Source organism: Nerophis ophidion, linkage group LG19 (genome assembly GCF_033978795.1).
Source record: "Nerophis ophidion isolate RoL-2023_Sa linkage group LG19, RoL_Noph_v1.0, whole genome shotgun sequence".
NCBI classification, from domain to species: Eukaryota; Metazoa; Chordata; class Actinopteri; order Syngnathiformes; family Syngnathidae; genus Nerophis; species Nerophis ophidion.
In genome coordinates this window covers 41,010,827-41,034,103 of record NC_084629.1, presented here as the reverse complement: position 1 = coordinate 41,034,103, position 23,277 = coordinate 41,010,827, and the positions used below count along the sequence as shown (strand labels likewise).

Below are 23,277 nucleotides of genomic sequence, written 5' to 3'. Positions count from 1 at the left end.
GACCGCATCCGGCTCTCAGATAAATCTTACTTGACGTTGCTTAACACGATAAGTAATTAATAATTCCGCTGGTAATCACAGTGTTAAAAATAACGATGAAAATATAAAACACTTTCATGCATTTTAATCCATCCATCCGTTTCTATTGCACCTGTTCATGAAGTCGCATTAATGTTCAAAAGTATTTTATTTGTTATTGGTTACCTTCAGAATAACAATGTTATTAAAAAGAATAAGAGATGCACGCATTTAGTTGTTGTATTTAGGGAAAGTCCAAATAAAAGAGGCGTAGAATTCTGTTGTCAGAGCGTGGGACGACACTGTACAAGGGTACAGGTCCACGCGTTTCTCCTCATTGAGCTAAATTTAATTCAGTCTGTTTAATTCCTTGCTTCTAGTCTGTTTAATAGATGTTATCAGTGTTTGAACCTGACAGTTGTATTCAGTGTTAAAAATTTTATACGGCTCTCACGGAAATACATTTTAAAATAATTGACTTTCATGGCTCTTTCAGCCAAAAAGGTTCCCGACCCCTGCTCTAATGCATAATGAATGTAATGCAGTTGTTGTATTGAAGTGGGAATAGCAAACTTCCTGTTGATTTTAGTTGGGGGCGGTCAGTGTATGAAATATAGGTCTCAGTGAGACCTATATTGAGGTTTTTGTTTCATGTGTGTATGGCAGTCCTACAGTTTTTTTCTGAGCAGAAAGCCGCCATTTTGTGACAACAACAGCAGCGCAATGGTTCTTTGCAGGCTCATAAAATCCAAACCGGGGTAGTAATTAAAACTCTTTCTTTAACTTTTAATCAGAAGGGTTCAATCTCTCCTCTGTGCTTAATTGAAGCCGAAACGACAAACGGCCTCAGAGGAGATAATGTTTGAAAAAAATGCGACATTTTTTAGCCAACTTTTGTATTGAAGTGGGAATAGCAAACTTCCTGTTGATTTTAGCCGGGGGGTCTCAGTGGATGGAATATAGGTCTAACTGAGACCTACGTAGTGGATTTTGTTTCATGTTTCTACGACATTCCTACTGGAAGTTACAGGCAGTTTTGTTTGTGTTTTCTTCCTAGGGGGCGCCAGAGCGCAAACTTGAGTTTTGAGGTTTGGTTTTTTGATTAGATTGAAATTTTTGCCAGTCCTGATGACGTGTGTGTTAAATTAGGTGAGTTTTGAAGCAGGTTAAGGGGGTCAATTTGCAGCTCAAAGAGGCGGCGGTATAATAATAAAGAATAATAATAATAATAAAACTTTAGAAATTCAATAGGGTCCTCTGTCCTAAAGGGACACCCGCCCCTGAATACAGTTTGTCTTTCTTTTTCATATCATAAAAAAAAAGTCTGCATACGACAGAAGTAATTATGTCCATTCCGACCATTAAATCTACTGGGCAAAAACAAACAAAAGCACCAACAATACTCAATTTACATTTTGTGACCTGCATATTAACCAGGTGTTAGCGATATTGTTATTATAAGCGCTAATGTTGATGATAGAGGTAAATTATTGTTATCATTCATGATCAATAGCGCTATTTCTGTTGGTATTTGTATTGCATATCGTATAGTGTAATAATGCTCATTTATGTATTATCATTTATTTCACTAACTGCTTCTTTGCTATCACTTTTGACATCATATTTGTACATATCCTATTTGCTGATGTTGCTCTCTTGTTGTTATTGTTGTGTTTGCTGTTGTTGTCTCTCTGTTTTATCCCCCTCTTATCCCCACAATTTCCCCCTCTTTCTTCCTTTTTTTTCCTCTTTCTATCCCATTCTGCTCCAGACCAGCAGCAACAAATGATAATATAAGTACATTTAATGAAGTCAAATACAAATAAGGCAACAAGAGAAGTAACTAGGGATGCACCGATTAATCGGTAACCGAATATATTCGGCCGAATATGGCAAAAAAAGCCACATTCGGCCTTCGGTGGAATGAGTCAAGAACAAGGCCGAATAGTGGCATGTGACGCAATTTTTTGACGCGGTGATGTTGGGATATGTTGTGTACCTGTATAAGTGTATGAGGTTACAAGCACACACTTATTGAGATTTAGTGGGGCCTCTGTTTACATTATTAGCCTGTTGTGTAGGCTACCTGTATAAGTGTATGAGGTTACAAGCACACACTTAATTGAGATTTACATGAGTCTTCTGTTTACATTATTAGCCTGTTGTGTAGGCTACCTGTATAAGTGTATGAGGTTACAAGCTCACACTTATTGAGATTTACTTGAGCCTTCTGTTTACATTATTAGCATATCTACTGTGGCTAAGCAGACTTTTGCCAAAAGGACAATCATTCATTTGTTGTGGGTTTATCCACTTTAATGCACTTGTTTTTCTTTGGAATGCATGTTTTGTTTGAAGGCCTAATATAAATGGAAAAACTTTGTGCTTTTTTTGAAAAGCAAAGGCTACTGGAATATTAAAAAAATGTCAATATTTAATAAAAAAAATACTTTATTTGAAAAACATGTCTAAATATTTATTCTAGGCTATTTATGACATATACAAAAATTTGTTAAAAACTGCATTCATTATTCGGTATTCGGCCTTCGACCAAGCGTTTAAGTTTTATTCGGCTTCGGCCACAAATTTTCATTTCGGTGCATCCCTAGAAGTAACCCACACTTCTCTTATGTAAAGTAAATGTGTACAGCCGATAAGGGCATAACTATATGATTTGCCTGAGAAGCTGGACAGGACAAAAAAAAAAAAATACCCGTTTTTTTCGGATTATAAATCGCTCCGGAGTATAAATCGCACCGGCTGAAAATGCATAATAAAAAGGAGAAAAAACATATATACGTGGCACTGGAGTATAAGTTGCATTTTTGGGGGAAATGTATTTGATAAAACCCAATACCAAGAATAGACATTTGAAAGGCAATTTAAAATAAATAAAGAATAGTGAACAACAGGCTGAATAAGTGTAGGTTATATGAGGCATAAATAAGCAACTGCTATGTTAACCTAACATATTATGGTAAGAGTCATTCAAATAACTATAACATATAGAACATGCTATACCTTTACCAAACTATCTCTCACTCCTAATCCATAAATCCCATGAAATCTTCTTCCTCGATGTCGCTTCTAAACAACTCTGCCAACTCCAAAGGTATGCGCCGCTTCCTCTTGTCCTTTTCTGCTGCATATTTCACTACATCCAGCTTGTAATCTGCACTACATGATTTCCTTTTCAACGCCATTTTTTGTTCAGCCCTTCTCAGTTTTTATAAGTTACCGCCAACGATGAAATGATCCATTTTAATAGCTACGGCAGTAGCATATAGCATACAGCAGTTAGCATTCCATGACCCACAATGCACTTCTGCCATGACCCTCCCATGGCAAATTCTTATTGGTTGACGTGTGTGTGACGATTGCTGACATTTTCTTCGTCTCTTCCGCGAATGAGATAAATAATATTATTTGATATTTTACGGTAATGTGTTAATAATTCACACATAAGTCGGTCCGGAGTATATGTCGCATGAGATAAATAATATTATTTGATATTTTACGGTAATGTGTTAATAATTCACACATAAGTCGGTCCGGAGTATATGTCGCACCCTGAAAAATAAGGTAAATAAAAATTTAAAAAATAAGCGCTAACGTTAAGAGTTTTTTTTGCGTCTTTTTTGCAGTCAATTCAAAAATACATAATTTAAAACTGGGGATATGTACTCCAATACTTCTTTATTGTGTTGTGTATTTAAGTTGAATCAGTTAATAGTATTTTTTAGCGGCACATTGATCAAGAGAGGTAACTCCCCTATGCTGTTGTATTGATCTGCTTTGTCTCCTCTGAGCTCGTAAAAGCTGATTCTAGATTATAAATCACGCTTCTCACTTTGAAAGTAGAAGGCTGTGAACATATACCAAGAAGCTGGTACATTTTGACATCCGACTAAGCCCCGGAAATGGCGAAAAAGCCCCAAAAAGACGCTTTGTTCCACCCATCTTTTTGTCTTTGCGAGGATCATGATTAATTCTTCATCTAAACGGGATAATGCAACATCCTTCAGGTCGCAGTTTTTTTTTTAAATCAATGCGCTGCTGTATGCTTAAAATGATCAAAAGACATAAATATTACATGATATTATGACTGTGCTCATTACTAATTTACATATACACTAGTGTGAATGTAAAACGTTGACGGAAGTGTTTGGATATTTTCGGGTTGCGCACGGCCACTCCGTCCCACGGCCCAGGTAGAAGGCTGTGAACATATACCAAGAAGCTGGTACATTTTGACAGCCGACTACGCCCCGGAAATGGCGAAAAAGCCCCAAAAAGACGCTTTGTCCCACCAATATTTTTGTCTTTGCGAGGATCATGATTAATTCTTCATCTAAACGGGATAATGCAACATCCTTCAGTTCGCAGTTTTTTTTTTAAATCAATGCGCTGCTGTATGCTTAAAATGATCAAAATACATAAATATTACATGATATTATGACTGTGCTCATTATTAATTTACATATACACTAGTGTGAATATAAAACGTTGATGGAAGTGTTTGGATATTTTTTAAAGTACTTTACAGGCAGAATAAAGCGACTCCCATAGGCTTCATTATATGCAGGCTCTTGCTAACATGTATTTAATAGTTAGAGGGCATAAAATGGTGTGCTTGTCTTACATAAGTATTGTGAATGATAGGCAAACTTCCCCCAAAGAGTGCAGCTGTAAAATTGAATGTAAAATGTTCCCTTTTGCTCGCAAACATGGAGCAATAGATATTACATCATTGCTTTGAAGCCCTCCTCTCATTCTATTATACAACCCCCTAATCCAATGTTTTCACTGTTGGGATTGTAGATTATAGGGAAATAATCCAGCTCCAGATGCGCTAAAAACCAAGTAACCCATATACAGAAATGCTCACTTTGTACTTTAAACGAGCTGTGATTTCTAAAACTGTACCTGCACATTTGACCCCTTGAGCCATCAGCCCCCACATGAAGTTGGCACAGTGGTCACACCAGTGAGGCCCGCGGAAGGTGTGGACCTGCAGGAGGACAGGGATAGATGTTAGTGGTCATGTTACACAGTGGGAATATGAATTGTAAATATATTTGCATGTAAGTTTCCTTTAACCACTCATTTAAATACTTTTAATAGAATCGATATCAATTAAAGCTGCAAGCTACGATGGACGGGACCGACTTTTCTCTGATGTTTCCTGCCTTTACCCATTCAACATATCTTTACATGCACTTTACCTACTTTTCCTGCATCCTGGGGTCACACTGGTGCTTCTTTCTTTCACCCATACATGCTGGTGCTTCCTGCCATCACCCAGAAAACATATCGTTACCTGCACATTACCTACCTTCTCTGTATCCTGGAGTCAAACTGGTGCCTCCTCCTTTCACCCAGTCAACAAATCTTTACCCGCAGAGTACCGACCTTTTATGCATTTTGTGGTCAAGCTGGTGCTTCCTGCTTTTAAGCGCCCATCTTGAGACGGTGCAGCGCAAGCAGCATTAGCGCAGCTTTTCTTTGAAGGCTCATAAAATCAAAACCGGAGCAGTTAGAAAAACTCTTTCATCAACTTTTAATCAGAAGGGTTCAATCTCTTTCCTGTGCTAGTTTGAAGCCGACACAACAAACGCGCTCAGAGGAGGTAATGTTTGAAAAAAGGGGACGGGTTTTTACAAACCTGTTGTTTTGAAGGGATAATTGCCAACTTCCTGTTGATTTTTGATGAAGGATGTCAATGAATGAAATGTAGGTCCAAGTGAGACCTACATAGAGGTTTTTGTTTCATGTCCCAACGACATTCCTACCAGAAGTTACAAGCAGTTTTATCTGTTTTCTTTAGAGGGGCAGTTTTGTCTGTGTTTTACTCCTAGGGGGCGCTAGAGAGCAATTTGTAGTTTTGTGTTTTTTTATTTGATCGAAATTTTCGCCAGTCCTGATGTATGTGTCCAGTTAGGTGGGGTTTGAAGCATTTTAAGGGGGTCAAACTACAGCTCAAAGAGGCAAAAATTACATTTTTTAGGAAACGTTTGTTTTGAAGGGGTTTTTGCCAACTTCCTGCTGATTTCTGCTGAAGGAAGTCAGCGTATGAAATCTAGGTCTGAGTCAGACCTACATAGAGGTTTTTATTTCATGTCTCTACGACATTCCTAACGGAATGTACAAGCAGTTTTGTCTGTTTTCTTTAGAGGGGCAGTTTTGTCTGTGTTTTACTCCTAGGGGGCGCTAGAGCGCAATTTTGAGTTTTGGGTTTTTTGATTCGATCGCAATTTTTGGCAGTCCTGATGCGTGTGTCCAATTTGGTGAGTTTTGAAGCATGTAAAGGGGGGTCAAATCGCTCAAAAAGGCGGCGAAATAATAATAAAGAATAATAATAATAATAGGGTCCTCTGTCCCAAAGGGACATTCGGTCCCTAATGATAAAAAATGAGTGAGTAGAACTGTGCCTATTCCAGACAGCTACCCAAGTACCCCAATATGTTTTTTTGCCCAGTAGAGACTGACAAATAAGATCTGTGTGTGCATTAGGTTCAAACAAAACATGGTAGTGATACCAGAAGAACGTGTCGCCGTTGCTGTTTAGGCAAAGTAGGGTTTGACACCTCCACCAGCGTGAATGGAATTTGCTATGGAAACAGCCAGCTCCACCAGGTAACGACAGCGCAGCCAATCAGTAAGGCCCCTGGGAGCAAGACGCATCAGTACGAAGTATCGTGTCAACAGCGGCGGCAGCAGGCGAATCATCATCTACCATTAGTTGTCTGCCGTAGCGACCGTTGACATGATTTACGTGCATAATCTCTCAAGAGACTCACTGTTTATCCATGAAAAGTAGACCCCTGAACAGTCCAAAATTAGCATAAATGTGAATATTTTTCATTGCCGCCTGCCTGAATTTAAGTGAAATAGTTCATTCACATGGAACATAATCTAATTCACAAAATAGGAGAGAAACAGAAATAATAATTGGACTTTTCAGGTTAGAAGCTACATCTGGGTCCAAGATGTTTGTTGTGGTCTCGTGTGAATTGGCTGTTGAATATAACCGCACTCAGTTGTGCTAAATAGAAACATTAAGCATTTGAAGGGAACAAAGAAGAAGGCAAGAGGATGGCAGCGGTTCAAAGCCTGCCGAGTAGTCTTTCTCTTTCCGCGCTCAATTGCTTCAAAGCAGACTCAAAACAGGAGCATGAGAGCCAGGTAGGTGTATCCCCGAGTACCGTTACCCCCACTCCATCAACTTAATCTCTCCATCTGGCACTCAAATTACCAGCAGCGGTACACAGAGCACCCCACAGATTTTCTTTTCATCAGACAGACCAAAACAGTTCGGTTTTTAATCGCATCTCCCACTCAGCAACCCCCCCCCCCCAACCGTTTCATAGCCCTCAGGGGAAGCGTGAGAAGCTGCCCTGGGGCCAAACATGATGAAATGAACCCAGCATTTGGAAAGGGAACCCTTGAGTTTTTAAAATCCAGTCTCACCTTGAAGTTATGGACTTTCTCCGATCTTTGCGGTCGGTCGGTTTCCTTTAGCGAGGCTCTCCGGACCAATGAGGTGAGCTGTGAATAGGCGAAGAGTTTAAGGGGCTGCCAGAAGGTGGCCGAAGGTTTCTCTGGCCCCATCCTCATCCCCAGAGCGGCTGCCAAAATCTCCTCCTGGTTGGCCTCTCGCTTGTTGGCCCTGTGCACCACGGACTTGTCCTCCTCCTGAGCCTCGTAGGGCTCTTTGGACGGCATCCTAGGCTCAGCCGTCAACACGACTCACATGAAGTCGCTCTCTGATGCTCAAACCAAGTCCTCAGCAGACGACATTGTGATGGAGAATTTTCCAAATGAAAAAGAGTCCTGATATGGCAAGTCACAGTTTTGTTTCAGTGAAAGAAAGGCTGCCTTTCGTGTTCAAGTGGCTCCGCCGGAACATGTATGCAGATGAGATAATCCTCTCCTCCCTGTGCTGAGCTGATATTTTCCCTGGAGCAGAGGCAGCAGACTGTGTTTGGATGCTGTCAGGACCGGCAGAGTGAGGGGGGAGGAGTGCAGAGGGGGTGGACCCTGTAGTAGTCACGGACGATTAAATGGATCCCACCAGCCAATGGCGGCGGGCGTTCAAGGGCTACGGCGGCTGCCACCCCGCCCCCTGCAATCCACCGTCATCAGATAACCGAGCAGGGGAGCTGGAGTGGGAGTGGGCCAGTAATGAGCGACGAATGAGTCACGCGTCAACACAGGAGCACTTGCAAGAGCGGCGGGTCGTTAAAAGCAGATTGTAGTTTGAACATCACATTGCCTTCCGTAACAGTGCTGGGATGGGACCTGAAAGAACACAAATATGAAGCCATTAAAAAGTGTAAACTGGGACTAAAAACAAGGGATTAGTCTGGGTGGGATGGCACAAAAGAGCAGTCGCCCGCGAACTGGAAAGTTCTCTGTTCACTACCAACCATACATTTCTGCCAGTGGGTGCTCGGTGTGTGGGCTGTAGTCCTGTCCTGATTCGATATTTTGGTTCCAGTACCAAAAGTATTTTGGTACTTTTCTAAATAAATGTCACTATTGGCTTTATTTTAACAAACAAATCTTAGGGTACATTAAACATATGTTTATTATTGTAATTTAGCCCTTAAGGGGGAACATTATCACCAGACCTATTTAAGCGTCAATATATACCTTGATGGTGCAGAAAAAAGACCATCTATTTTTTAAACTGATTTCCGAACTCTAAATGGCTGAATTTTGGCGAATAAAACGCCTTCCTGTTTACCACGCTGGAGGCGATGACGTCAGAATGTGACGTCGCCGAGGTAACACACCCACCATTTTCATTTTCAACACATTACAAACACCGGGTCTCAGCTCTGTTATTTTCCGTTTTTTTGACTATTTTTTGGAACCTTGGAGACATCATGCCTCGTGGGTGTGTTGTCGGAGGGTGTAACAACACTAACAGGGAGGGATTCAAGTTGCACCACTGGCCCCAAGATGCCAAAGTGTCTGCCGCCAGACCCCCATTGAATGTGCCAGAGTGTCTCCACATTTTACCGGCGATGCTAAGACAGACATGGCACAGAGATGTATGGATAACCTGCAGATGCATTTGCAACGATAGTCAACGAAATCACAAAGGTGAGTTTTGTTGATGTTGACTGCCAGCTAATCGATGCTAACATGCTACGCTAATCGATGCTAACATGCTATTTACCGGCGGTGCTAAAGCAGACATGGCACAGAGATGTATGGATAACCTGTAGATGCATTTGCAACTATATTACGTTTCCTTCCACCCACATGTAATGTGAAAAAAAACACTTACCAATCGACGGATTTAAGTTGCTCCAGTGTCAAAAGATGCGAAAGTCCTGATCGTTTGGTCCGCACATTTTACCGGCGATGCTAACACAGCTATTCAGCCATGCTATGGCTATGAATAGCGTCAATAGCTTCAGTTTCTTCTTCAATACTTTCATACTCCAACCATCTGTTTCAATACATGCGTAATCTGTTGAATCGCTTAAGTCGCTGAAATCCGAGTTTGAATCCGAGCTAATGTCGCTATATCTTGCTGTGGTATTCCCATTGTTTGTTTACATTGGCAGCACTGTGTGACGTCACAGGGAAATGGCCAGTGTCTTCGCAGAGAGCGAAAATAAGGCACTTTAAAGCTTTATTTAGGGATATTCCGAGACCGGTAAAATTTTGAAAAAAACTTCAAAAAATACGACAAGCCACTGGGAACTGATTTTTATTGTTTTTAACTCTTTTGAAATTGTGATAATGTTCCCCTTTAAATAAAATACTGAACATACGAAACCCGTTTTCATATGAGTTGGGAAATTGTGTTAGATGTAAATATAAACAGAATACAATGATTTGCAAATCATTTTCAACCCATATTCAGTTGAATGCACTACAAAGACAAGATATTTGATGTTCAAACTCATAAATTGTATTTCTTTTTTTGCAAATAATAATTAGCTTAGAACTTCATGGCTGCAACATGTGCCAAAGTAGTTGGGAAAGGCCATCACCTGCACCTGCACCTACCTCTACATAACTTGCACCTACCTGTACATCATCTGCACCTACCTCTACATCACCTGCACCTACCTCTACAACACCTGCACCTACCTCTGCATCACCTGCACCTACCTCTACATCACCTGCACCTACCTCTACATCACCTGCACCTACCTCTACATCACCTGCACCTACCTCTACATTACTTGCACCTACCGCTACATCACCTGCACCTACCTCTACATTACCTGCACCTCTACATCACCTGCACCTACCTCTACATCACCATGCATTTGATTAGACCATCCTCACGATCTTTGGTTTGTACTAGAGATGTCGGATAATATCGGACTGCCGATATTGTCGTTTTCTGCTGCATTTTTCACTACATCCAGCTTGTAATCTGCAGTACATGATTTCCTTTTCGCTGCCATTTTTGTTCAGCCCTTCTCAGTTTTTATAAGTTACCGCCAACGATGAAGATCCATTTTAATAGCTACGGCAGTAGCATATAGCAGTTAGCATTCCCTGACCCACAATGCACTTCTGCCATGACCCTCCCCGGCCGAATTCTTATTGGTTGACGTGTGTGTGACGATTGCTGACATTTTCTTCGTCTCTTCCGCGAATGAGATAAATAATATTATTTGCTATTTCACGGTAATGTGTTAATAATTTCACACATAAGTCACTCCGGATGTCGCACCCCGGCCAAACTATGAAAAAAACTGCGACTTATAGTACGAAAAATACGGTACTTCAGACAATTTAATAACCGCAATTACATAGAAATAGGGATGCGATTGATTGATACTTTTAGATTGCACAGTTCAGTACATATTCCGTACAATTGACCAATAAATGGTAACACCCCAATAAGTTTTTCAACTTGTTTAAGTCGGGGTCCACGTTAATCAATTCATGGTAACGACAACAATTTCAAAATACGGTTATTGTGACCAGAATTAACAACAAACATGTTTTTACTTCGCACTGCAAGTCAGGCACAATTATGTCCGCCATGTTGGAGAGTCCCTTGTAGACTACCGGTACTATAGTGCAACATTTACACACCAGTGCAGAGGAAGCTAGTTTGTCAACATTATACTAGAATTCATTCTTTATCGTCGCGGGCAAGTAAAAAGGTATCAAAACTACAAACCCCGTTTCCATACGAATTGGGGAAATTGTGTTAGATGTAAATATAAACAGAATACAATGATTTGCAAATCATTTTCAACCCATATTCAGTTGAATATGCTACAAAGACAACATATTTGATGTTAAAACTGATTAACATATTTTTTTTTGCAAATAATCATTAACTTTAGAATTTGATGCCAGCAACAGGTGACAAAGATGTTGGGAAAGGTGGCAATAAATACTGATAAAGTTGAGGAATGCTCATCAAACACTTATTTGGAACAACCCACAGGTGTGCAGGCTAATTGGGAACAGGTGGGTGCCATGATTGGGTATAAAAGCAGCTTCCATGAAATGCTAAGTAATTCACAAACAAGGATGGGGTGAGGGTCACCAATTTGTAAGCAAATTGTCGAACAGTTTTAGAACAACATTTCTCAACGAGCTATTGCAAGGAATTTAGGGATTTTACCATCTACGGTCCGTAAAATCATTAAAAGTTTCAGAGAATCTGGAGAATTCACTGCGATGATATTACGGACCTTTGATCCCTCAGGCGGTACTGCATCAAAAACCAACATCAGTGTGTAAAGGATATCACCACATGGGCTCAGAAACACTTTATAAAACCACTGTCAGTAACTACAGTTGGTCACTACATCTGTAAGTGCAAGTTAAAACTCTACTATGCAAAGCTAAAGCCATTCATCAACAACACCCAGAAACGCCGCCGGCTTCGCTGGGCCCGAGCTCATCTAAGATGGACTGATGCAAAGTGGAAAAGTGTTCTGTGGTCTGACGAGTCCACATTTCAAATTATATTTGGAAACTGTGGACGTGGTGTCCTCCGGAACAAATAGGAAAATAACCATCCGGATCGCTATAGGCGCAAAGTTCAAAAGCCAGCATCTGTGATGGTATGGGGGTATATTAGTGCACAAGGCATGGGTAACTTACACATCTGTGAAGGCACCATTAATGCTGAAATGTCCATACAGGTTTTGGAGAAACATATGTTCTCATCCAAGCAACGTTATCATGGACGCCCCTGCTTATTTCAGCAAAACAATGCCAAGCCACGTGTTACAACAGCGTGGCTTCGTAGTAAAAGAGTGCGGGTACTTTCCTGGCCCGCCTACAGTCCAGACATGTCTCACATCGAAAATGTGTGATGCATTATGAAGCGTAAAATACGACAGCGGAGACCCCGGACTGTTGAAGGACTGAAGTTCTACATAAAAAAAGAATGGGAAAGAATTCCACTTTTAAAGCTTCAACAATTAGTTTCCTCAGTTCCCAAACGTTTATTGAGTGTTGCTAAAAGAAAAGGTGATGTAACACAGTGGTGAACATGCCCTTTCCCAACTACTTTGGCACGTGTTGCAGCCATGAATTTCTGAGTTAATTATTATTTGCAAAAAAAAAATAAAGTTTATGAGTTTGAACGTCAAATATGTTGTCTTTGTAGCATATTCAACTGAATATGGGTTGAAAAGGATTTGCAAATCATTGTATTCTGTTTATATTTACATCTAACACAATTTCCCAACTCATATGGAAACGGGGTTTGTAAGAGTGGAGCAGAGAGAAGCTTTGAAGAGAAGTGTATTTATGTAGAATGACATACCAATCCGTGGCATCTGACAGAAGGTGTATCACAACATTAGAGACAGCAAACAGAGTTCTTGCATGGCAGGCCTCCTGCTCAGCGACGGAGCCTCCGGTGCCAAACAGATAAAAGACGGCAAGATCCATTGTGTCCTCTCAGACCATGAGCACTTGAGAGGGGTTTCCTACACTAATTGTGTTGCCTGCTGTTAAGTGCAAAAGGCGTGTCCAACTCTCAGGATGTGGTTCACTTTGAACGCAGCTGTAATTGACTGATTGATTTACTCTGCACTCAAAATTGTCCAGAAACGAGACTCTTGGGGGTGGACGCCCAAAGTAAAGTATCCTTCACATCTTTGCAATGTATCCGGCTCTTTCTTACTTCTCCTTATGATTGTTGCAACAATGTAGACAAAACAGCACAAAGTTTAGTGCTATAGTGTAGGGAAAAACTGATGATTTTGTAGCAACAATAAATGCTAGTCAAGGCCCAATAGGTTCAGATTTGAAAATGATCTTGTCAATTGAATATTACCGTTTTTCCTTGAATTGCCGCCGGGGCGCTAATTATTTCAAAACCTCTTCTCACTCCGGCATTTACCAAAGGAATGTGGTAAATTTAGGCCTGCGCTTAGAAATTTGAGTGTGATGTAAGGATACCATCATGAAAAGCACATTTAATAAAAAAAAACGTTATTATGGTCTTAGCTTTACTTATAAATGAAGTCCATGCGCAGCTCCTTCTGATCAAAAGCATCGATAACTTGTTTATAGAAGTCTTCCTTATCTTTCTTCAGTTTTAAAAGTCTCTTTGTCTCGATGGAGATCTTCCTTTATTACCTCCTGCTTCGATTGAGAGTCCAGTTTAGAAAACTGTTTTATTTTAGATATGTAATCCTCCATGTTAAAAGTGCAAGCGAGAGGAAAAAATAAACATCGCTGCTTGTTGTCACTTCTTCTGCAGCCGAGTAGTCGCAAGAAGGATCATTAGCGCCCTCTACCACCAGGAGGCGGGAGTCCTTTAATGACTGATATATTTGACACACGCAGCTACGGTATATTAATAAAACATAGCTGCTTACTGTTCTTTTTAGCATATTCAATAGCTTGGACCTTAAATCCTACTGAATAGCTCTTAATCTTCTTCCCTTTATGCGATTTCAAATGATTGAAATTAGCCTAATCAATTTTGAAAATGATGACTGGAGGAGGGAAAAGTTTGGACTGGATGACTTTCTGATTGTTCCAAAAATGTCTTCCCAAAAGGAACAAGGTTTAGAGCAGTACCAGAACATAGGGACATGATCAGCCGGAGATTGATTGCATCTATTGCAGGTATTTGTCACGGACGTAGCGCATAGTGATACGCAAGTTGTCACCCCAAGATGCAAGAGGACCAGACGGGACAGGAATAGGAAGTAAGAGCTGGGTTTAATATACAAAAATGTAACCCTGGTACGAAACAGACAAAATTAACAAAAGTAAACGCGTGCCGAATGCACGGGAAGCTAACGCTAATACTTAGCACTAAGTCAAAGAGTCCAAATATAAGCGCCGGGGGCACGAGAAGCTAAGGTGAAACTTAGCATAGAAAACAGACAAACAAAAGATCCAGATAGAACTGAGGTGGAAGGCAGGCTTAAATACTCAAGCAATAATCAAAACACAGGTGCGCGTTAAAAACAAGTAGCAGGTGGAACTAATACGGAACCATGGTAACGGAACAAACAAGGAAGTGCACAACTCGGAACTGGGAGAGTCCAAAACAATCAAAAAACACAAAAGGACTCAAAAACCAAAATAAGAATGTGATCCGGAAAGTGGATCACAACAATATTGCTAACAGTGGGGTTGATTTAGGATAGTTTTGGATCAGTTTATTGAATTTTAAAAGGAGTGGGAGGGTTGCATTAATATACAGTGAAAACCTTAACCTTACCCCCAACCTAAGAAATAAATATAAATCATTTGAGGTGCTTACTATGAGGTCTGTCGCACCGCTGCCTCTCTACCTGGCTGCTATATAACGCCCCCCTGGGTCCTATTTGGACTTTAACAATACATTCGCAGAGTTTGATGCTGATCTTGTGACGCACGCAGACAATATAATTATAATGAGGGACTTTAATATCCATATGAATACCCCATCGGACCATCCGTGCGTGGCGCTCCTGATTATAATTTTTAACTGTGGAATTATACAATAAATAAATGAACCCACGCAACGCAACGGTAATACGATAGATCCATGATCGATCTGCTTGTAATGGGGTGTCACCACCTCCAAAGTTTTGATGCTCCCGTATACTAAAGTAATGTCCGATCATTACACCCAGGGTGGACCGCTCGCCTGTACATCGGTTAGGGACGTCTCTGCGCTACTGACCTGTCTCCGCTCGGGATGGTTTCCTGCTGGCCCTACTATGGACTGGACTCTTACTATTATGTTAGATCTACTATGGACTGGACTCTTACTATTATGTTAGATCCACTATGGATTGGACTCTTACTATTATGTTAGATCCACTATGGACTGGACTCTCACTATTATGTTAGATCCACTATGGACTGGACTCTCACTATTAGGTTAGATCCACTATGGACTGGACTCTCACTATTATGTTTGATCCACTATGGACTGGACTCTCACTATTATGTTAGATCCACAATGGACTGGACTCTCACTATTATGTTAGATCCACTATGGACTGGAGTCTCACTATTATGTTTGATCCACTATGGACTGGACTCTCACTATTATGTTAGATCCACTATGGACTGGACTCTCACACTATTATGTTAGATCCACTATGGACTGGACTGTCACTCTTATGTTGGATCCACTATAGACTGGACTCTCGCTATTATGTTAGGTCCACTATGGACTGGATTCTCACTATTATGTTGGATCCACTATGGACTGGACCCTCACACTATTATGTTGGATCCGCTATAGACTGGACTCTCGCTATTATGTTAGATCCACTATGGACTGGACTCTCACCCATTATGTTAGATCCACTATGGACTGGACTCTCACTATTATGTTAGATCCACTATGGACTGGACCCTCACACTATTATGTTAGATCCGCTATAGACTGGACTCTCGCTATTATGTTAGATCCACTATGGACTGGACTCTCACCCATTATGTTAGATCCACTATGGACTGGACTCTTACTATTATGTTTGATCCACTATGGACTGGACTTTCACTATTATTATAGATCCACTATGGACTGGACTCTCACCATTATGTTAGATCCACTATGGACTGGACTCTCACACTATTATGTTGGATCTACTATGGACTGGACTCTCACTATTATGTTAGATCCACTATGAACTGGACTCTCACACTATTATGTTAGATCCACTATGGACTGGACTGTCACTCTTATGTTAGATCCACTATAGACTGGACTCTCGCTATTATGTTAGATCCACTATGGACTGGATTCTCACTATTATGTTGGATCCACTATGGACTGGACCCTCACACTATTATGTTGGATCCGCTATAGACTGGACTCTCACTATTATGTTAGATCCACTATGGACTGGAGCCTCACACTATTATGTTAGATCCGCTATAGACTGGACTCTCGCTATTATGTTAGATCCACTATGGACTGGATTCTCACTATTATGTTGGATCCACTATGGACTGGACCCTCACACTATTATGTTGGATCCGCTATAGACTGGACTCTCGCTATTATGTTAGATCCACTATGGACTGGACTCTCACCCATTATGTTAGATCCACTATGGACTGGACTCTCACTATTATGTTAGATCCACTATGGACTGGACCCTCACACTATTATGTTGGATCCGCTATAGACTGGACTCTCGCTATTATGTTAGATCCACTATGGACTGGACTCTCACCCATTATGTTAGATCCACTATGGACTGGACTTTTACTATTATGTTTGATCCACTATGGACTGGACTTTCACTATTATGATTGATCCACTATGGACTGGACTCTCACCATTATGTTAGATCCACTATGGACTGGACTCTCACACTATTATGTTGGATCTACTATGGACTGGACTCTCACTATTATGTTAGATCCACTATGAACTGGACTCTCACACTATTATGTTAGATCCACTATGGACTGGACTGTCACTCTTATGTTAGATCCACTATAGACTGGACCCTCACACTATTATGTTGGATCCGCTATAGACTGGACTCTCACTATTATGTTTGATCCACTATGGACTGGACTCTCACTATTATGATAGATCCACTATGGACTGGACTCTCACCATTATGTTAGATCCACTATGGACTGGAGTCTCACACTATTATGTTAGATCCACGATGGACTGGACTCTCACACTATTATGTTAGATCTACTATGGACTGGACTCTCACTATTATGTTAGCTCCACTATGGACTGGACTCTAACTATTATGTTAGATCCACTATGGACTGGACTCTCACACTATTATGTTAGATCCACTATGGACTGGACTCTCACTATTATGTTAGATCCACTATGGACTGGACTCTCACACTATTATGTTAGATTCACTAAGGATTGGACTCTCACTATTATGTTAGATCCACTATCGACTGGACTCTCACACTATTAACTATATCCACTGGTCCATTGCACTGGACCAGTGGATGTTTTTGTACAAAACATGCATCAAATGAAATGTAAGTCTGATTAAAAAACTGAAACCTAAATAAAAAAAGGGTTAACATTATTGCTTAGACATACTTGCCTACGATTTCGGGAGGCGGGGTGTGTGGTTGGGGGCGTGGTTAATAGTCAAGTATTTCATATAAATATATATAAGAGAAATACTTGACTTTCAGTGAATTCTAGCTACACACACACACACAAACACACACACACACACACACACACACACACATATATATAAATAAAAGAAATACTTGAATTTCAGTGTTCATTTATTTACACATACATACACATAACACTGATCTGCTCATTGTTGAGTTAAGGGTTGAATTGTCCATCCTTTTTCTATTCTCTGTCACTATTTTTCTAACCATATGCATGTACAGTAGATGGCAGTATTGTCCTGTTTAAGAGTGTCACAAGATTGCTGTTTACGGTAGATGAACTGCTTTACGGTAGATGAAAACGTGAATGCTGTTTTATAATATAGCGTTAACAAAACGTCTGTATTAATCATGACCCCGGAAGTAAATGGGGCGGGGGAGGTTTTTGTAGGGGGGAAGAAATTTGTCGTGACACCTCCGATTTCGGGAGGTAGGGGGTGTGGTCGGGGGTTGGGCGAGGGGTGTGGTCGGGGCGTTGTTGGGGGCGTGGTTAAGAGGGGAGGAGTATATTTACAGCTATCCATCCATCCATTTTTCTACCTCTTATTCCGTTTGGGGTCGCTGGTGCCTATCTCAGCTACAATCGGGCGGGAGGCGGAGTACACCCTGGACAAGTCGCCACCTCGTCGCAGTATGTGTAGAAATCTGTATTTATAATTGAATCACTTGTTTATTTTTCAACAAGTTTTTAGTTATTTTTTAAATCTTTTTTTCCAAATGAGCAATGAGCAATATTTTGCCCTGCTATACAATTTAATAAATCAGAAACTGATGACATAGTGCTGTATTTTACTTCTTTAACTTTTTTTTTTTTTTCAACCAAAAATTTTTTGCTCTGATTAGGGGGTACTTGAATTAAAAAAATGTTCACAGGGGGTACATTTCTGAAAAAAGGTTGAGAACCACTGATGTAAAAGCCGTAGATGTTGTTGTCACATATGCATGTACAGTAAATGGCAGTTTTGTCCAGTTTAAGAGTGTCACAACATTGCTGTTTACGGTAGATGAACTGCTTTACGGTAGACGAAAACGTGACTGCTGTTGTTGTGTGTTGTTACTGCGCTGGGAGGACGTTAATGAAACTGCCTAACAATAAACCCACATAAGAAACCAAGAACTCTCCCTCGATCATTCTCCAGTTATAACGTCAGTGGGCAGGCACGCTGTTTATATTGTGGGAAAGTGGGCGTGAAAACAGGCAGTCCTCACTCAGCTTACTTACTCAGTGGCCTAGTGGTTAAGTGTCCGCCCTGAGATCGGAAGGTTGGGAGTTCGAACCCCGGCCGAGTCATACCAAAGACTATAAAAAAAAAATGGGACCCATTACCTCCCTGCTTGGCACTCAGCATCAAGGGTTGTTATTGGGGGTTAAATCACCATAAATGATTCCCGGGTGCGGCACCACTGCTGCTCACTGCTCCCCTCACTTCCCAGGGGGTGATCAAGGGGATGGGTCGAATGCAGAGGACAAATTTCACCACACCTAGTGTGTGTGTGACAATCATTGGTATTTTAAATTTAACTTTAGGTCCGCATGGAGCTGGAGGTGGCGTGGCCTGAATTTCGGGAGATTTTCGGGAGAAAATTTGTCCCGGGAGGTTTTCGGGAGAGGCGCTGAATTTCGGGAGTCTCCCGTTAAGTATATGCTTAGAACACCAATATTGCCAGGGACGGTCCTAAATTGACCTTTGCAGACTCTGTTTCGACTGAGTATATATAAGTTGGTCCTCCCTTTGACACAAGTGTTGCAAACATTTCATTAAAGGACAAAAACAAACAATACACCCATAAGTAAGTATGTGGATTACCTCATTTGATACTTTCCCCCCAAAACTTTGGTCAAAATTAGACTTTCACAACTTCAGATCAGATGTTTCTAAGACATATCTTTCATATCATTCAAGTAATTCAATATAGCGTTACTGGTAAATTGGACCAGCTCTATACTGTCGGCAGGGTTCTTGAGGGTGCATGGGAGTTTGCCCAACCAGTCTACATGTGCTTTGTGGACTTGGAGAAGGCATTGGACCGTGTCCCTCGGGAAGTCCTGTGGGGAGTGCTCAGAAAGTATGGGGTATCGGACTGTCTTATTGTGGCGGTCCGCTCCCTGTACGATCAGTGCCAGAGCTTGGTCCGCATTGCCGGCAGTAAGTCGGACACATTTCCAGTGAGGGTTGGACTCCGCCAAGGCTGTCCTTTGTCACCGATTCTGTTCATAACTTTTATGGACAGAATTTCTAGGCGCAGTCAAGGTGTTGAGGGGTTCCGGTTTGGTAACCGCAAGATTAGGTCTCTGCTTTTTGCAAATGATGTGGTCCTGATGGCTTCATCTGACCGGGATCTTCAGCTCTCACTGGATCGGTTCGCAGCCGAGTGTGAAGCGACCGGAATGAGAATCAGCACCTCCAAGTCCGAGTCCATGGTTCTCGCCCGGAAAAGGGTGGAATGCCATCTCCGGGTTGGGGAGGAGACCCTGCCCCAAGTGGAGGAGTTCAAGTACCTAAGAGTCTTCGAGTGAGGGAAGAGTGTATCGTAAGATCGACAGGCGGATCGGTGCGGCGTCTTCAGTAATGCGGACGTTGTACCGATCCGTTGTGGTGAAGAAGGAGCTGAGCCGGAAGGCAAAGCTCTCAATTTACCGGTCGATCTACGTTCCCATCCTCACCTATGGTCATGAGCTTTGGGTCATGACCGAAAGGATAAGATCACGGGTAGAAGCGGCCGTAATGAGTTTGGGTCTCTCCCTTAGAGATAGGGTGAGAAGCTCTGCCATCCGGGAGGAACTCAAAGTAAAGCCGCTGCTCCTCCACATGGAGAGGAGCCAGATGAGGTGGTTCGGGCATCTGGTCAGGATGCCACCCGAACGCCTCCCTAGGGAGGTGTTTAGGGCACGTCCAACCGGTAGGAGGCCACGGGGAAGACCCAGGACACGTTGGGAAGACTATGTCTCCCGGCTGGCCTGGGAACGCCTCGGGATCCCCCGGGAAGAGCTAGATGAAGTGGCTGGGGAGAGGGAAGTCTGGGTTTCCCTGCTTAGGCTGTTGCCCCCGCGACCCGACCTCGGATAAGCGGAAGATGATGGATGGATGGATGGTAAATTGATTTCTCTACAAGATCTTCTGAAAACATGCCTATTTACTGACAGTTGGATCCAACCATATTTGGACCTCATCACTATCCAACCTGATCTCATGACTGATACCAAAAACTTTCCTTAGTCTGAGCTTTGTTTGTTTTCTTATTTGACTTCAAGCCCTTAAGAGAGATGTTTTTGTTGCCGGGTATAAAATGGTTACATAAGGAAATGTTCCTCTAATGCACTGCTGACCCAACACCGTGACCTAACACTAAGTGCAGTTCTTGCCTTGCTGAGATTTTGTAGCTCAAAGTAGTCATGCACGTTCTGCATCATTTACACTGAAAATAATACTTAGATGGTAATCCCGTCCCAGCACCATGACCGTAACATGTACTTTATGTAAGGCACAACACTAAAATACTCGCTTTACCGACCTCGTCTTTGAGCAGAGCTGAAGATCACAAAGTTACGTAATGTTACGTAACCAGAAAACATGATGCGTGAAAGCCAGGACACGGCGCCAAAGTCCAAGAATATATAAGAAAGAAATAGAACATATATCCTGCAGTTTTGAATCACTGGAAAACACGGTAACACTTTATTATGGGGAACATCTGAACCATTAATTAGTTGCTTATTAACATAGGGTTAGGGTTGGGGAAGACTCTTAATTAATGGCTTACTTGTTGTATAATAAGGCATTAATAATGACTAATTAAGAGCCAATATGTTACTAATTTTGCATGTTAAAAAGCAACTAATTATTGATTTTTATGTTCCCCATACTAAAGTGTTGCCGAGAACACATTTTACTTCTTCCTCCCATTTGAAATGACTCTTCCATCCATTCATCCATTTTCTACCGCTTGTCCCGTTCAGAGTCACGGGAGGTGCTGGAGCCTATATCAGCTGCATTTGAGCAGAAGGTGGGGTACACCCTGGATAAGTTAGGGTCAGGGTTGGGGTTGGGGTAAGGGTTAGGGTTAGGGAAGACTCTAGTTAATGGCTTACTGGTTGTATAATAAGGTCATGCAGAATAATGACATATAAACAGCCAATATGTTACTAATTTGCATGCTAATAAGCAACTAATTATTGATTTTTATGTTCCCCATACTAAAGTGTTACCGAGAACACATTTTACTTCTTCCTCCCATTTGAAATGACTCTTCCATCCATTCATCCATTATCTACCGCTTGTCCCGTTCGGGGTCACGGGAGGTGCTGGAGCCTATATCAGCTGCATTTGAGCGGACGGTGGGGTACACCCTGGATAAGTTAGGGTCAGGGCCAGGGTTAGGGAAGACTCTAGTTCAGGGGTCGGGAACCTTTTTGGTTGAGAGAGCCAAGAAGCCAAATATTTTAAAATGTATTTACGTAAGAGCCATATAATATATTTTCAACACTTAACACAACTAAAAGTGTGCATTTTTAAGTAAGACCAACATTTCTAGAGTATAATAGGTCTCTTATTCTTTGTAATAACGTTGTTATTCTGACGCTAACTTAGGAGGGGGCGTGGCCTGCGGGTCTGCAGCGAAGCGGGGTGTTGCCAGGACCGGCCTCGAAATCAGCGACAGGTGTGTAAATGGCCCAGCTGGGCCTTGTTGAAGAACCCCCAAGAGGGCTAGCCCTACACTAACTATCCATCCATCCATTGTCTGCCCCTTGTCCCGTTCGGGGTCTTGGGAGGTGCTGGAGCCTATCTCAGCTGCATTCGAGCGGAAGGTGGGGTACACACTGGATAAGTTAGGGTCAGGGCCAGGGTTAGGGTTGGGGTAAGGGTTAGGGTTAGGGAAGACTCTAGTTAATGGCTTACTGGTTGTATAATAAGGTCATGCAGAATAATGACAAAGAAACAGCCAAAATGTTACTAATTTGGATGTTAATAACTAACTAAATATTGATTTTTATGTTCCCCATACTAAAGTGTTATCGAGAACACATTTTACTTCTTCCTCCCGTTTGAAATGACTCTTCCATCCATTCATCCTTTTTCTACCGCTTGTCCCGTTCAGGGTCACGGGAGGTGCTGGAGCCTATATCAGCTGCTTTTGAGCGGAAGGTGGGGTACACCCTGGATCAGTTAGGGTCAGGGCCAGGGTAAGAGTTAGGGAAGACTCTAGTTCAGGGGTCGGGAACCTTTTTGGTTGAGAGAGCCAAGAAGCCAAATATTTTAAAATGTATTTACGTAAGAGCCATATAATATATTTTCAACACTTAACACAACTAAAAGTGTGCATTTTTAAGTAAGACCAACATTTCTAGAGTATAATAGGTCTCTTATTCTTTGTAATAACGTTGTTATTCTGACGCTAACTTAGGAGGGGGCGTGGCCTGCGGGTCTGCAGCGAAGCGGGGTGTTGCCAGGACCGGCCTCGAAATCAGCGACAGGTGTGTAAATGGCCCACCTGGGCCTTGTTGAAGAACCCCCAAGAGGGCTAGCCCTACACTAACTATACATCCATCCATTGTCTGCCCCTTGTCCCGTTCGGGGTCTTGGGAGGTGCTGGAGCCTATCTCAGCTGCATTCGAGCGGAAGGTGGGGTACACACTGGATAAGTTAGGGTCAGGGCCAGGGTTAGGGT

The 23,277-nt window shown here is 41.8% G+C and overlaps 1 protein-coding gene across 1 annotated transcript in view; it reads right to left on the bottom strand.

Moving 5' to 3' along the window:
- chn1 (chimerin 1) overlaps positions 1–23,277 on the bottom strand; it is a 78,893-nt gene that overhangs the window by 29,229 nt on the left and 26,387 nt on the right. The window contains exons 2-3 of the mRNA XM_061880007.1: positions 7,489–8,319; positions 4,945–5,029 (exon numbers count right to left, since the gene is read on the bottom strand). Coding sequence (XP_061735991.1) covers positions 4,945–5,029; positions 7,489–7,743 — 340 coding nt within the window. The 5' untranslated portion in view covers positions 7,744–8,319. The remainder of the gene's footprint in view (positions 1–4,944; positions 5,030–7,488; positions 8,320–23,277) is intronic.